Raw genomic sequence first — 13,917 nt, 5'->3', positions numbered from 1 at the left:
TTTTTTAATTTATCGAAGCGCCAAAATCTTTAATTTATTTGCCTATACATTTATAGTTAAAAAAAAAAAAAAACCAAGGCTGACGAATCTGCGCCTCTGAAATTACATCCGCCCTTACTTTTGAAATAGCAACTTTATTTACACAACACTGGTGCACACGGATCATCAAACAGGGTTGTCCTTCAGTGCAGCTAACCAGCTAGCCTGATCTACGGCTCATTGTCGGAGTTCTCGTAATAACAGCTTCTTAAAGGAGAATAGACCGCGCTGAACGATGGCGACGAGGATTTGGCCTGTTATGAAGTTAGTATTTTTATTTCAACTCTCGCGGTTCCCTATACTATTACTGCTCTAAATGCTCTTATTGGTAATTAAGCTAACTTAGGCTAAGCTAGCTGTCAGTCATACCAGGTCATTTTCAGTTGATTTCGTTTTAGCTCCAAGTTTAAGACTTAAAATATGCTTTTCTTTATGGAGTTAAACTTGGGCTGATATATTAACTCTCTGCAATAACGTGAGCTTATGTGGGCGATTGTAAATTTCCCAACTATTAACTGCTAACTTGGCATCAAAGAATAATTTGTTGTTTACTTTGATAACAACGACGTGTGTCTGTAGTTTCAGTTTGCCCTGTTGGGAAATTGGGGTATTTCAGATTAATTGCATTACTGCATCTGTTCTTTCATTTCCAGACTGGCCACCAAGGTGACCATTGCAGGAGGAGCTGTCTATGTTGCCTATGACTCTGGTCTCTTGGGGAACAGTGAACAGGGCTCAGAGGCTCTGCGTAAGGCCAAAGCAGTAATCCCACCTGCCATGGAGGAATGGATGAAGTACTTTGGTGTGGAGGTAGAAGATGCACGTTATAAACAACTAGGTCTTCCTGGATCAGTGCCACTAGGCCTAATACAACAGAAAGTAAAATGGTTTTATAAAGTCGTTGCATTAAATGGATCAGTGCTGCAGACAGCAAATGTGATGACTTGTACCATAAATGTGTAGAAATTTCTTTTTGCTTTCTAGCCTTTCTCTTATGAGATCAGAAACGCTCTAATGCATACATAGTTACAGTACAATCATGACATCATAAACCTTTGTGAGGCATGTACTTTGATTCGTGGTAATGTATGCTGCAGACCTAACTAGCTCTGGAGCAGGTTGTGGTCTAGATTAGAGATCATCAGGTTGAAAATATAGTCAATAGCAATTCTTCAGATTCTCCTGTGCCTTAAGTCTGGTAACTGAGACTTACCAGATTTAGGACTGAGACTTTATTAAAGTAAATATCTTTTCCAGCATTGCTGACCAAAGTGCTTAAAGTGCTCATGCTCTTTTAATACTACTGGACTGGCTGTTTCTTCCCACACACACTCACACCACTCCTTTAGCTTCAACACTGCTGTTGCTTTATATCTGTATTATTTAATCTTTTCAAATGTTTCAGATATCATAGTTGTAGCTTTGTAAGATCCGCCCATGTTTTTGACTGGTCGACTGCTGCCAACATCTATTTGAATACACTCCCAGCTAGATTGTTAAACTCTGGCTTGGCTTAGTCGATAAACACCTTTGTAATTCTGCTTATCTTGGTTCTCGGTGTTATTTTAATTGAAGTCAGATAATGGAAAGATATCCAGGGAATGCTGAAATTGCTTCATAGTACAGGTCCTAGTTCTGCTGACAAACCAGTTCAGGTGATTTTAAAAAAAAAAAAAAAAAAACATAGAAAAGAACAAGAGTATTTATCCATTTCTTACTTATGATTTTATTCACAAACTCCAACAAGCAAGTTTTCACTTGAAACAGTGTATAAGTGCGTCTGCTCTTCATGATTTTACTTTAAAACTTGATTTGTTTATTTATTCATTTATTTTTTTTATTACTGTTTTGCACTGGACAGAATAGTAGTCGTATTGTCCAATTATAATAAACACTTTTCAAAATTTATTTACTTATTTAAACTTTTTATCTTTTTCTAAATCAGACCTAAGATAAATTAGACCTTACAAGGAGTGTTTTCACCTATACTAATAGAAAGTCTGTATACCAGCTCCAATACGTTGTTAACAGAAAATAATGCACCCTATCCCTCTTGTCAGGCTCAGCTTCCAACCATACCTAAGATTGAGTTCTCTCCTGTTGACGCGTGGAATTCTGGTAAGAATTCAATTATTTGTTCCGTTTTTTAAAAAAAGCAAGGGTAAAAATTTACTGTGGTCACAAGTTTGGCACAGACTTTCTTTTGTGTATTTCACTTGTTACATGCAGTAATAGTTTTAAAATTGTTTGGAGGCAGTAGTCTGTTTTAATATAATTTTGGTATTGGTATTACTTTTGGTCTAGATCCTATATTGACCCTGATTTTTCACTATCTAAAACCTAAACTTCTCTTTTTTCTTTTGTTGCAGGCGTACAGTGGACGATTTCAAATCTTTCTGAGGCCCCGACAAAAGCTACTGAATACACAAGTCAGGGGCTGCAGTACTTGAAGGACCTCACAAAGTGAACATGAACTCTCTGGACAGCCTCACATTATCAGTCCTTTTGACTTTTGCACTTCAGAATGACATTACTTCTTCAAATGTTGAACCCTGCCATAAGAGTGAAGCAACACACAACATCAAAGAAAACTGCTAGATTAAAAGATTAAAAGCAAGGAGGCTACTCTGCTGAATGGGTACTGTGGTTTTCTAACTGATAGTGGCCTTTGATGGGAGATGTACATAATGGGAAGGAAATTTTATTTTTAAGAAGGCAATCTTTCATTTTGTGTATACCTCAAAATTGTGTATACCAAATAGTTGCTATTGGCACTGTCCAGCAGAGAGTGTTATTCTGCCCTCACCTTGCCCAAAAAATGTTAAGAATATCTGTGTGTGTGTGTGTGTATATATATGCAATTTCACTATTTGTGAGCAATATATCAATCTTCAAACATCTTGTCTCGTCTTTAGTTTGATCTATCAAGTCATATCACATATAGTGCTCGGTCGACAAAAAGTGTAAGACCATACAAATGTGCAAAAATCTTTATTAATCATGACAATAATAATGACACAGTTCACTGTTGATTCTGCTACAACTTGAAAAGAGGGGGAGATGACCTAAAGCGTGAGGAAGAGCACACGCAGCCATTTATGATCGGTTGACTCCACTGTACACGATGCAGACACACTCCACAGCACCGCGAGCGGCGATGTTTAGTGTCAACTTTTTTTTTAAAATCTAAATGTAAGAAAACATTACCCATTCTGCCACGTGTTATCACTTCTTCACATCCAAATAAAGTTTATAAACCTTGAGGCACTGATCAGATATGATGCATGCAGAAAAAAAAAAGCAAAGGCTGAAAAGACTGAGGCCAGTTCAGCAACTACAACACGGTAACGAAAGCGAGATGACGCCCACGTGGCAAGCGAAGAGCCTTAGCTTCCCAAACATTGATTATGCCTAATCTTAAAATAAATTTCTGATCCCAGTGAAGCTCTTCATTGAATTTTTCTTTAAGTTTAGGACTATGTTTAATCCATGAGTGGGAAACTGGCTGCTCATATTTGCAAGACTATGAGTTCCAAAGGGAGGAGTCGAGATTAGTCACTGAACAAATCGGTTGATTACAATCTTTAAATATTCATATTTTAATTAATGTACATTACTTTTTCACAAGAAGCTGGTGTGGCGTTTTAATGAGATACTCTAATAAACTGAAGTAATCACAACAGGCAACATTACAAGTAATTTTACACAAGTTTCGTAGATTAAATACTGTCATTATGTACTGTAGCTATTTTTTTTTTTCTTTTACATGCGTGTATCTTAAAGCGAAATTCTGCCACATTAGCACTTAAGGAAACACCGTTTGGGGGAAACTATTAAAGTGTACCATTACCTAAATATGTAAACTTTATACAATAAAGTGCTCCCCACAATGTCAACAGTGAGATTATACAACCAATGATAATGTGCATTATGTTTGAAGAACTTTTTCAAACTGCATTAAGAGCACACACACATCACTAATACAAATTGATAGTTTTAAAACTTTGCTCCAGCTGTCAGTGTTGCCACTTTGAAATGAGGACCAAATAGCAGCCTCCGGGGGCAAAGATTCATTAAGAGCACAGTCAGAGAAATGGTAAGTACAGTATTGCAAAATGACAAGCCGGAAGGCACTTTATGATATCAGTGGGATCAAATTCATATGCAAATTTAGTACTTTAATTACCAGCACAAACATGATACTTGCACTCTTGATGTTAGGATTTAGGGCCTGTGCAGAAACCTTCCTTCAAGGTCATGAGGACATGTTCAGCACGAATGGCATATGCAGCGTGCAGCCACTTCATCCAGCTATGAAAGCTGCAATACTTCACGTGGTGCAAAGGTGCAGGAATATGTTGGCTTTTAAAAAGAATTGGCCTCAATTAAGATGGTTTTACAATGCAACTTCCATTTATCTCTTCTGGTATTAAGTTAATTTGATATTCTTTGATGAACACACGCACACACACATTTGCATCTGCCCATTTCTTTTAATAACTACCTCAATGGAAAACACCTAGTCCATAGGTGTGTGTCAACACTTATCGTCAATTTAGATAAGCCAACATAAAGTGCCCTTTGAAAGGAGATATTAAGCAGCTTCGTTAGTCACTGGAATTTAATTAAGAGGAGCACTTTTGGGGACAGACGTGAAAGTGCTGCACAAATGTTGTGCAGTGCAATCTTTGACTTTGTCCAGACTTTAAAGTAGAGCAGCAACAACAAAACAAAAACTTTCTCTCTGCAAAACAGCCAAGCATAGCAGTGCTACAGTTATGCTGTGCATACAAATAAAAAAAGAAAAAAGAAATAAAAAGAGATTGCACTGACTTCTGAACAATAAAGCATGTCAGCTATTTAACCCTGTCTAGGCTTTGAATAACAGATTGTAGCAATGAGTGGAACAGTAGCAGGTGGAGAGATGTCGGGGAATTAGATAAAAGTGTCCACTATCTCTAGGTGGTTTTGACAAGGTCATAGACATGAATATGAAAGTCATCGTCATATTTGATGTAGTAGACAGAGGGCTTGGCCGGGACCTGGTAGATGACCAGGCCTGTTCTTTTCACACCCTTGTCAGTAACGTACTCCACTTGTTTCCCAACGAGACTCTCCGTCTCTTCTCCTGGCTTCCTGTCTGCAGGCAACAGGTGCTTGTTTTCTGTGGAGAGAGGTTAATCATTACAACACCAAGATTATAATTACAGAAGAGATAAAGAGTAAAATAAAATCCTGCTGCTGGTGAAAGCTGTTGATAAAAAGAAAAAAATAATGGTGTCATTGTCATAATTTTCACAAATTTAAAAAAAAAAAAAAAAACTTACTTTGTTTTTATACTTGGCTTTTTATACTCGTACTATAAAGGTCAAAGCATTTTGCATAAAGATCTCTCTATTTGCATTAAATTTCACTTGAAGTTAATGTGAATACCTATCTCTGACAAATCAGATGTGGAAATTTCTTCACATGCTGGAAATGGTCGTTTAGTGATACTATTATTCAATCCTTGGGCTTTATTTACACAGCATGGCAACTATATTAGGTATCTGTAATACTCAAATTTAACTCAAAATACTTTATTTTAAGGGAAATAAAGTAGGGAAATGCTGCTCACTTCCTTCAAAACGCGTCATTCTGCCAGAGTGCTCCTGTAAGTAAATAATAATGGATTGCATTTATATAGCGCTTTACAATTCCACTATTCATTCACTCTCACATTCACACACTGGTGGAGGCAAACCACAGTTGTAGCCACAGTTGCCCTGGGGCCGACTGACAGAAGCGAGGCTGCCGTATCGCGCCATCAACACCAGTAGGAGGTAGGGTGAAGTGTCTTGCCCAAGGACACAACAACCAGGACGGACGGAGCTGGGGATTGAACCGGCAACCTTCCGGTTATAAGACGGTGCTTCCCAACCCCGTGAACCATGGTTGCCCCAAATACGACTGATTAGATGATGAACACAGACACCGATCATGTTTTCGGTTTTTTTTTAGCTCACATGGTATTCATGCCCAACAGCAGAAAAATGTATCAAATGATCTTCAAAGTGTAAAATTGATTTATATACATAAAATGGGCCCAGTTTAACTCATTTCTAATGCCATAGGACAAAAGTGTTTACAAATTTTTACAGAAATTAGCAATACCTGCTTCAGGCAGAATCCTGAGGTCTCCTTCAGCATAGTCGTCCCACAGCTGGTACATATAAAGAACGGGGTCCTTTTCATAAGTAATATAATACCAGTTGGTCATAACTGGTGCTTTGGAGAGGACCATGCCTCTCCACTCATTCTTCTCTCCATCTTCCTTTTCAAATAAATGCTCCACCGCTTTGCCAACCAACTCCTCTGCCCCTGGAGGTGTCTTGACTTTATTGTTTACTGTGGAGACAGAAGCATGAAAGAGAACAATACAGACCCAGCTGTAACTCCAGAATCTGAAGTATGAACTGATCAAGGCAGACGCTGACTTACCAACTTTTTCTGACAACACTTGTAGGTTGGACACTCTCTCATCCTTGAACAGCTCAATGCCATAGACACAGTCAAAGCCATCGTATTTCACCATGAAGAGGGAAGGATTTACACAAACTCTGTCAAGTACTGTGCCCTTCCATTTGCTCTGATTCCCCCTCTCACGCCAGTTATGCTGAATGCGGACTCCCAGAATGTAGTTGGGGTCTGGGGTTACTGCGTCACTCAGTTCCCCGCTGCTCCGTTTTCTGGTAGAAACAAGACGAAGATGCAAGTCTGTGAGCCTGAGCCTTACACACAGGTCCAACAACCTAACCTAATTTGCTCTTTTAAAAATGCACCCGAGTCAAAATACAGTATGACCTTCGTCACATTTCTCAGCTATTTGTTCATTTCTGTGGCTTCCACGTGATTAAAACACTTGGGGGGTGTTTCTTGCAGTGACTTCTTTGTGACAACAACGGCACAATGTGACATCAAATACATACAGCAGACGCAGATCGACATACCTGCCCCTTTTCTTGGACATGCCTCCAGAAATGCAAAGGTTACTAATTAAGAGAAAGACAGGACAATTAGTTTGGCTGCCAAACTGACAAGCACATGTATGATGATTATACAGTAAGAGATGCCACACACACATATATTTATGAAACAGATGCTGCCTGTTCAACAGACGGACAAGTCCTCGAGCCAATGAATTTGCATGACGGAATAACTTCCTGGGTATTTATTGACACAACATTACCATAGAGGTCACTGTATACTAAGACAAGACTGTGTGTGTGTTATAGCTGACACCAAGCCTCCCCTCATCTTAGGATCACAAAGTCTTAACAAAACCGACTGACAACTTTGAGAAAAGCCGTTTCACTGCTATGTGCGAAATTACAGGATTTAATGTTAGAAGGTTACAGTGTGGCGCAAAGGACTCACCAAGTTACACATAAAAGCTGACTGGCAAGGCCATTAGACCCTTTACGTCACATGTACCCTACCTGTCCTGGACTAAAGCCAGCACACCGCCTCTGTAGGTTATCGGAAACAGTCTTAGCTCTACCTCAATGCAGATGTTACTGTAGGTAAGTGTAGGCGGACACATACATCCAGTACACTCTTCGGTGTCTCTAATGGCAGCTAGCAAACACAGCTAAAAACTGTGTGTTTACAGCCTTGTTCTCTATGTGGAACATATTTTCATTACCTTTAAGCAGATTTCATATCAGCATTGTTCAGTTCGTCTGGCAGAGAAATGTTGCCACACACCAACCCGCCTATGTAAAATCTCGCGAAACCTGTGGGAAAGGGAAAGGAGGGGGGAGAAGACTCTATATCCCGTCAAGCCGTGAGTCACCAGAGCCGTAGAGAAGAATGAGAGCAGGGCGCGGGGAGTGATGGGAAATGATGTTTTGGTTTCCGCGAAACTGAGTTTTTTTTTTTTTTTTTTTTTTTTTTACACAAAACATAAACAGTTTCCGACAGTGATTCGTGAATACTGTCAGCTCGTGTGTTTTAGAAATATGAGAAATAAAGCGGTTAAGTCTTTGGTACACGGGCAAGATGACAAGATAGCTACACAACACAGCCAACAAGCAGGAAAAATGAGGTCAGAATTTTCTATGACGCAGGAGTTGCCTATGGTTTCAATTAAAGGGACAGACGGTATTTGTTTTAGTTTTTTGGCGTCACTGTTTGAGCTGTGAGAGCATTTAGTTTGTAAAATTAGAATATTACTCTAAAACATGGGAATTTAAAGCTTACAACAATACTTTATAACAATAAGGAAGCTGTTTTTATTAGATGGACTTAAAATATTGTAAAAATAAATGTGCAGGCTTAGAATTAGGAGTTAATAGGTGTGGACAAATATTAGACACATGACAAGGACATTTGCATAGTGTGACCTTCATGTTTTGGGCTGCCTTAATCATCTGAATCAATCTTATCAATCTTAATCTTATTTTAACAGATACACAGAGCCAGTAACATATATTCAGTATGATGTTATATGAGCTTTGCAGTGTTTCCCATAAGGCCATTACTCCCCCTAGTTGTTCTCCCCCTAAAGGTATGTTAGAGTACTGCAGTTGTTGTTGGGGGTTTTTTGGTTTGTTTATTTGATTTTTCAATATATTTTTTAAAAGTCAGTCAAGCATAATTTCAAAAATACATTTTAAAAAGTAAAAACTGGAGGTTAATTAAAAAATAGTATCCAATAAAATATTCTAGAGAGGAACAAATATAGTCAGGCTGAGTGTGGAGTGAGTTTTCAATATTTAATGGCAGAGACAAAAATGTTATATGGCTGAAATGCAGCAGTTATGAAGATGACAGTGTTGGAGGCCTTCTTTTTTTGTAATACCTAAAAAAAAAAAAACGAAAAAAAAAAAACAACTGGAACAGGATGCAGCTGCCTCCCTGTGACTGAGAATGACAAAGATATTCAGTGAAGCTCAATGAGCCTGTGCTTCTTGCTAAATATTTTAACTCTTCCGTGAGGTATCATTATACTAGTATCACTGCATGATGAGGAAAATGATTTGCATGAATTGAGTGTTTCAATATTTAGTGTAATGTTCGGTACGCCATCCAGCTTTTTCAAAATAAATAAATAAAATCACAATGTACAATAACTCTCGAGCAAAAGTATTTTATTTTAGATTGTGTTCTTATTTGAAACACATTGAAGTGCACCAACAGCAAAGAAGAAGAGAAAAGCATGCATGAACCTTTCCTAACCCATCTGAAAGGCACACCTAAATCAAAAGGGTATCTGTGATGAGTGCAGAATTACAAAAATCATGGCTACAGCACCATAATCCAATCAAGCATTGCGACACATTATCAGTTAGTCTAACTGGCCTAATTGTCATTCAACACCCTTTGAATCCATGCCCGGAAAGAAGATATGCGTGTATAGACATCGGGGGTTTGGGGGTCTCCACATCGCCTCCCAGAGAAAGAGATAACACCTGCTGTATCTCCATCGCACACCAGCGGTCCACCTGAGTCTCCCTTGAAGAGAAATGATAAAGTACACTTAAGTACACTTGCGCTTTGTTTAAAATACAGGTTTTTCAGGTTTTCCCAGTACTCAGACACTTTAATCTCTTACTGAGCAGAAGCCTTGAAGGCTGTGGGAGCCCACACCGCAAACCATCGACTGTGTGATGGGAACTTGTCCCCATCTCCTTTTGCATATCATTTGTGGCAGAGTGGTGACGTTGACTTCCTGAAGCGTTTTTGGTAAGGTGTTGTTATCGCCTATATCGCCCCAGCCTGCTGTGATGCACTGGCTGATTTGATTCAGCCTGCCAGGTTTCAGAGAGATCACCTGAACTGCTTGAGACACTTGGGCCCTCCGGTTCAGCTGAGAAGGAGATCAACAACAGGAAAAATACTTTAAAAAGCTGAACGGTGTTAGTATTTGCATAACCTTAACATCACAAGTTATGTTTCTGTGCAAATTAGAAATGATCATGATCATGTTAGCAGACAGCTGTTGTTCTCACCTTGAGGAGCATGATATCATTTTTGTGTCCATCATAGCCTGGATGCGGAAAAGATTTGACCACAAGGAATTGCTGCTTCGTTGGCTCAGTACCTGTCAGGGAATCAACTCCCAGCACGACTGTGGGTATTCTACAAATTGCAGCAACATTTATTATGTTATCAAGAATCCAAAGTTAATAATTTTTCTTCCATAACGAAGAAACCTATTATGATATTGAGAAAAACTGATAGAGGGTTTTTTTGTGAGTTCTGCAAATGCTGCCGATTAAAGCAAACACTGAATTCGTACCCACGTGTCTCACAATGTGCTGCTGTGAGTACGAAGTCCTCTCTCACTAGTGCTCCTCCACACAAATGGCGACCTTGAAGTTGCACTGAGGCCATGTAGGGGAGTGAGTGGGGGGCAGCGTCTCGGCCTCCAATAATCCGAGAACCATCAGCTCCTGAAACACAAGCTAAGACGTCATTTGTTTATAGCAATCCAGGACAATATGTAATTAGTAGTAGGATAGGTAGCAAATAAAAATATGCACAGTGTTTGTCAGATTTTAGATTATTTTTTATCATAAAGACATGAAAGCTTACCACTGAGGACAAACAGCAGAAGGAAGAATCTGGCTACCATGGTCACTGGTGAAATCCGCACTAAAGTTTAGGGAAGCAAATGTCTCTTTTCATGTTCTTTTGTATTGCTTAAGTGTGTTTGCTAACACGCTGTAAAGTGTCTTGTAAAGGTCTTGGTAAAAATTACAAAACAAGGTTTCATAATTGATGTTAACGGGCAGTGGTATTTAAGCTGTAACTAGATGCACACAATTCTCAGGAAGTTTAGTTGTTCATAATTGTTCCTCCCTAATTCTAGTTTGCAGTTAACTACAAGTACTAGAGGTGGACGGATCGATTCAAGTATCGACAGCATCGATACCAACACTAGTATTGGTATCAAAATTCAGCGTGTAGCCCGCTGAACTCTGTTAATTATTTCTTTGGAAAAAATAAACCTCAAACATGCACTGTGAAAAATGTCAGAATCTTTTTGTGTGCGTTAGAGAAAGAAAAATGTAGATTCCAGGTCTCCAAAAACCCAGTTTTAAAACACATGAAAAGCTCAAAGGTGTGTTTTGTTGTGTTAACTAGTTATTGTGGAAAGTAAAAAATCACACTTATATAGTGATGATGAAAATGTGTCCAGAATTTGCAAATTGAGAATTCATCTCATTAATCAACTTCAGCAATACTGGCTCTGTATTTACTTGTTATCAGATCGATACTAAAATTTGTAGTGTGGCGCAGCACTACTGTGAATGAGGGAAAGTGTGGATGTTGGACATTTTTGTTGGAATGTCCAGGCAATGTTAAATGACAAGATATACGTGTTCAAATAGCATCAATTAACACACAACTTCAGATTTTTTATTTCTATATGATAATATTCATGACTAAACAATAAGAACAAGTACTCTGATGTTGTCTGAGTTTTTGTGCAAAGTATCGGTATCCGATCAGTGTCGTCAATACCACCCTGAATTTTACTTGGTATCGGATCGGAAAGGAAATCAGTGGTATCGCACATCACTAATAAGTCTGTGTTTGAGTGTTTGTAGTTACGGGTAATATGGGATACTAACACTTCCCCTTTTGTGTGTTGAAAAAAGTGCTCTTAAGAAACGCTGCGATTTTGTATAGCACAATATACCACACCCCAAGAATACTTCTGCTTTAACCTAAAACTGGGTTTCTTGCTGCATGCATAAGATTTTAAATTTTAAATGCATGCACCCGAAAAACTGTAGGAAACTGATTAATGCACTTCCTGTGATTTTGCATTTATAGAATCAGAAATGTGGTGTTTGAGAAATGGCAGGAAGAGAGAATATCCCTTTAGTAACAGTAACAACATGTTTGTGGTGAGCTCAACAGAACACCGACAAAAAGTTCTTTATTGTTGGTTCATTACATAAAAAAAATAAAGCTCCAAAATTGAACTTTGAGAAAACTTAATAATAAATACAGCAACTCTAAGTGTGGTTTTATTTTTGCATCTTGTTAAACAGCAGACAGCTGAGAAAAAACAAGACACGTGTATTCTGACAGTGCCTTTGAAGACATTACATCAGGGCAATTCATTTTTTTCTGCTGAAAGAAGCAACACCGTGTGTCTACACTGGTCCAAAAAATTAACAGGAATACTTTTTAATCAGAGTACAGCATCATGCCACTTACACTTCTGGGATAATGATCTGGTCAGTTAAGTAACAGAGGGGTTTTTTTTAATCAGTTTCAGCTGCTTTGGTGTTAATTACATTAACAACAGGTGCACTAGAGGTGGCAACAATGAGACAATTCCCAAAACAGGAATAGTTTTACAGCTGATTTGCATTTTTTCCTTCCTCGTCTTTTTAATTTTGTATGCGTCTTGGGTCAGTATGTATATGGATCTCTGATTCATGAAGTGAATCAGATATTCTATCAGACTGTACTGTCTGTGTAATGTGCACTGGGTACTAATTGCACTGGTAACTGTACCATAAATATTACAACAGACCATAGCCTCAGACTTTGTGCCTCACAAGCCACCGTGAACTCACAGATAAGTTTTTAAGTAATAAGCAAGCTGTATCTATTCATCAGTAAGTCTGTTTGACAGGCAGAAATTTGGGCTGGTGATAATGAAAATGACGCACTGGTGCAAATGTGTTTAAGAACTGCTTTTGAGGTTATGATAAAATTGCAGAAACACAGCACAGAATTTTGAGGCATCTATATAGACATTAGCTATATCTGGTTTGTTATGGTTTTATGGAAAGAAACTATACCGACAGCTAACCCTTCAGACACTAGAAGGCCACTACACTGTTAACCTTTGCTGTATTTTTCACAGTAAAATACCACAAAATGCCCAGTAACTTACCTGAAAACATTTCTACAGTTAATTACTGTAATTTGCTTTGCATTATGGGTATATTAAGGTTATTTACATTTACTTACTGTATTTTTTAAAATTGCGGTAGTAGTTATACCTACTGTTAACACATTAGCAGTAGTGCTACTGTATTATGTGATTTGAATGGTTCATCATACTGTTTGTGTATTTTTACTCTTTCAGTGGTTGGTTGCAATAGTGCATTACATTTTAACTCTTTCACTGCCAACCATTTCCAGAGTTTCCTCCAACCTATGCCATTTGTCAGTATGATACCAGTGAAAGTATTATAGTTTTGACTTTTTAGGGGACTTGCCTGTGTGTAAGGTTCAAGAATTCTGATCATCTAATTTGCTGCATGCAGTTGTATGCACATGCACAGCTGCTGCAAATGTGTGCTTGCCACTGCATTGCCAAAGGCGAACTTCAGTCAGTGGAGAATATTGTAATAATTTGGCGGAGGCTTCTCAGTCGAGCAGTAACTGAATTGCTCATTTACTGAACGTGCAACATGTACAGAACTCTTCTGGGAACTAGTCAACCCAACTTAGTGAAACACACACTGAATGCATGCTGGCCCCGCCCACCCACCCATCCACCTAGACAGTCCAACTTTGTTAACTCTTCATATGCTCGAGAGGACAAAAGATTTTGCACCTCGTTATTGTTGGACCTCTGTGTGGAAACTGCAAACGGGACGTCATAAGGTAATGCAAAGGACTCTCCTACCTAACATACTCGTTTATTAATTTTTAAGAGCATATATATTTTTTGTGTGTGTGGGGGGGAGGGGGGGCTTAAAATCGGTGTTAGCTTGGTCGAAATAGCACATTAGCTGAATTATTCTGGAAAAAAAAGGTTGTGTGTGTTTTTTTCTTTTCTTATTTAAATATATATTTAGATATATATTTTCCACGGGGAGGGGCGAGGAACACAAGCACAACGACAGTCTTTGTCTTTTT

The 13,917-nt window shown here is 38.5% G+C and overlaps 3 protein-coding genes across 4 annotated transcripts; 1 reads left to right on the top strand and 2 right to left on the bottom strand.

Moving 5' to 3' along the window:
* Positions 1 to 136: 136 nt before the first annotated feature.
* micos13 (mitochondrial contact site and cristae organizing system subunit 13) lies at positions 137 to 2,937 on the top strand. Its single transcript, XM_040040132.1, has 4 exons — positions 137 to 303; positions 693 to 849; positions 2,100 to 2,157; positions 2,409 to 2,937. Exons 1-4 carry the CDS (start codon positions 275 to 277, stop codon positions 2,504 to 2,506), a joined length of 342 nt encoding a protein of 113 aa, XP_039896066.1. The 5' UTR covers positions 137 to 274; the 3' UTR covers positions 2,507 to 2,937.
* A 78-nt stretch (positions 2,938 to 3,015) lies between these two features.
* Positions 3,016 to 7,887, bottom strand: LOC120738714 (spindlin-1-like). Its single transcript, XM_040040130.1, has 5 exons — positions 7,724 to 7,887; positions 7,029 to 7,070; positions 6,520 to 6,767; positions 6,193 to 6,426; positions 3,016 to 5,203 (listed from the first exon to the last, which is right to left on the bottom strand). The coding sequence occupies exons 2-5, from the start codon at positions 7,046 to 7,048 to the stop codon at positions 4,998 to 5,000; spliced, it is 708 nt and encodes a 235-aa protein (XP_039896064.1). The 5' UTR covers positions 7,049 to 7,070; positions 7,724 to 7,887; the 3' UTR covers positions 3,016 to 4,997.
* A 1,266-nt stretch (positions 7,888 to 9,153) lies between these two features.
* LOC120738713 (serine protease 57-like) lies at positions 9,154 to 10,728 on the bottom strand. Of its 2 annotated transcripts, none has more exons than XM_040040129.1 (5): positions 10,618 to 10,728; positions 10,322 to 10,475; positions 10,032 to 10,161; positions 9,635 to 9,889; positions 9,154 to 9,534 (listed from the first exon to the last, which is right to left on the bottom strand). In XM_040040129.1, exons 1-5 carry the CDS (start codon positions 10,655 to 10,657, stop codon positions 9,382 to 9,384), a joined length of 732 nt encoding a protein of 243 aa, XP_039896063.1. In that variant the 5' UTR covers positions 10,658 to 10,728; the 3' UTR covers positions 9,154 to 9,381. The 2 variants fall into 2 exon arrangements, with proteins under 2 accessions (XP_039896063.1, XP_039896062.1); XM_040040128.1 differs by having other exon boundaries at positions 10,322 to 10,487; positions 10,618 to 10,691.
* Between the last annotated feature and the right edge of the window lie 3,189 nt (positions 10,729 to 13,917).

The sequence above is a fragment of the Simochromis diagramma genome, unplaced genomic scaffold, assembly GCF_900408965.1.
Source record: "Simochromis diagramma unplaced genomic scaffold, fSimDia1.1 OVJJ01000026.1, whole genome shotgun sequence".
NCBI classification, from domain to species: Eukaryota; Metazoa; Chordata; class Actinopteri; order Cichliformes; family Cichlidae; genus Simochromis; species Simochromis diagramma.
This window is presented reverse-complemented; position numbering and strand designations above follow the sequence as displayed.

Coding starts and splice junctions, on each gene's coding strand:
- LOC120738714 (XM_040040130.1), bottom strand. CDS start 7,048: ATGTCCAAGAAAAGGGGCAG. Junction 6,768..7,028: donor ATGTCCAAGAAAAGGGGCAG/GTATGTCGATCT, acceptor TGTTTCTACCAG/AAAACGGAGCAGCGGGGAAC. Junction 5,204..6,192: donor CAGGATTCTGCCTGAAGCAG/GTATTGCTAATT, acceptor CTCTCTCCACAG/AAAACAAGCACCTGTTGCCT.
- micos13 (XM_040040132.1), top strand. CDS start 275: ATGGCGACGAGGATTTGGCCTGTTATGAA. Junction 304..692: donor AGGATTTGGCCTGTTATGAA/GTTAGTATTTTT, acceptor TTTCATTTCCAG/ACTGGCCACCAAGGTGACCA. Junction 850..2,099: donor TGAAGTACTTTGGTGTGGAG/GTAGAAGATGCA, acceptor CCCTCTTGTCAG/GCTCAGCTTCCAACCATACC.
- LOC120738713 (XM_040040128.1), bottom strand. CDS start 10,657: ATGGTAGCCAGATTCTTCCTTCTGCTGTTTGTCCTCAGTG. Junction 10,488..10,617: donor TCTGCTGTTTGTCCTCAGTG/GTAAGCTTTCAT, acceptor ATGACGTCTTAG/CTTGTGTTTCAGGAGCTGAT. Junction 10,162..10,321: donor GCACATTGTGAGACACGTGG/GTACGAATTCAG, acceptor TGCAATTTGTAG/AATACCCACAGTCGTGCTGG.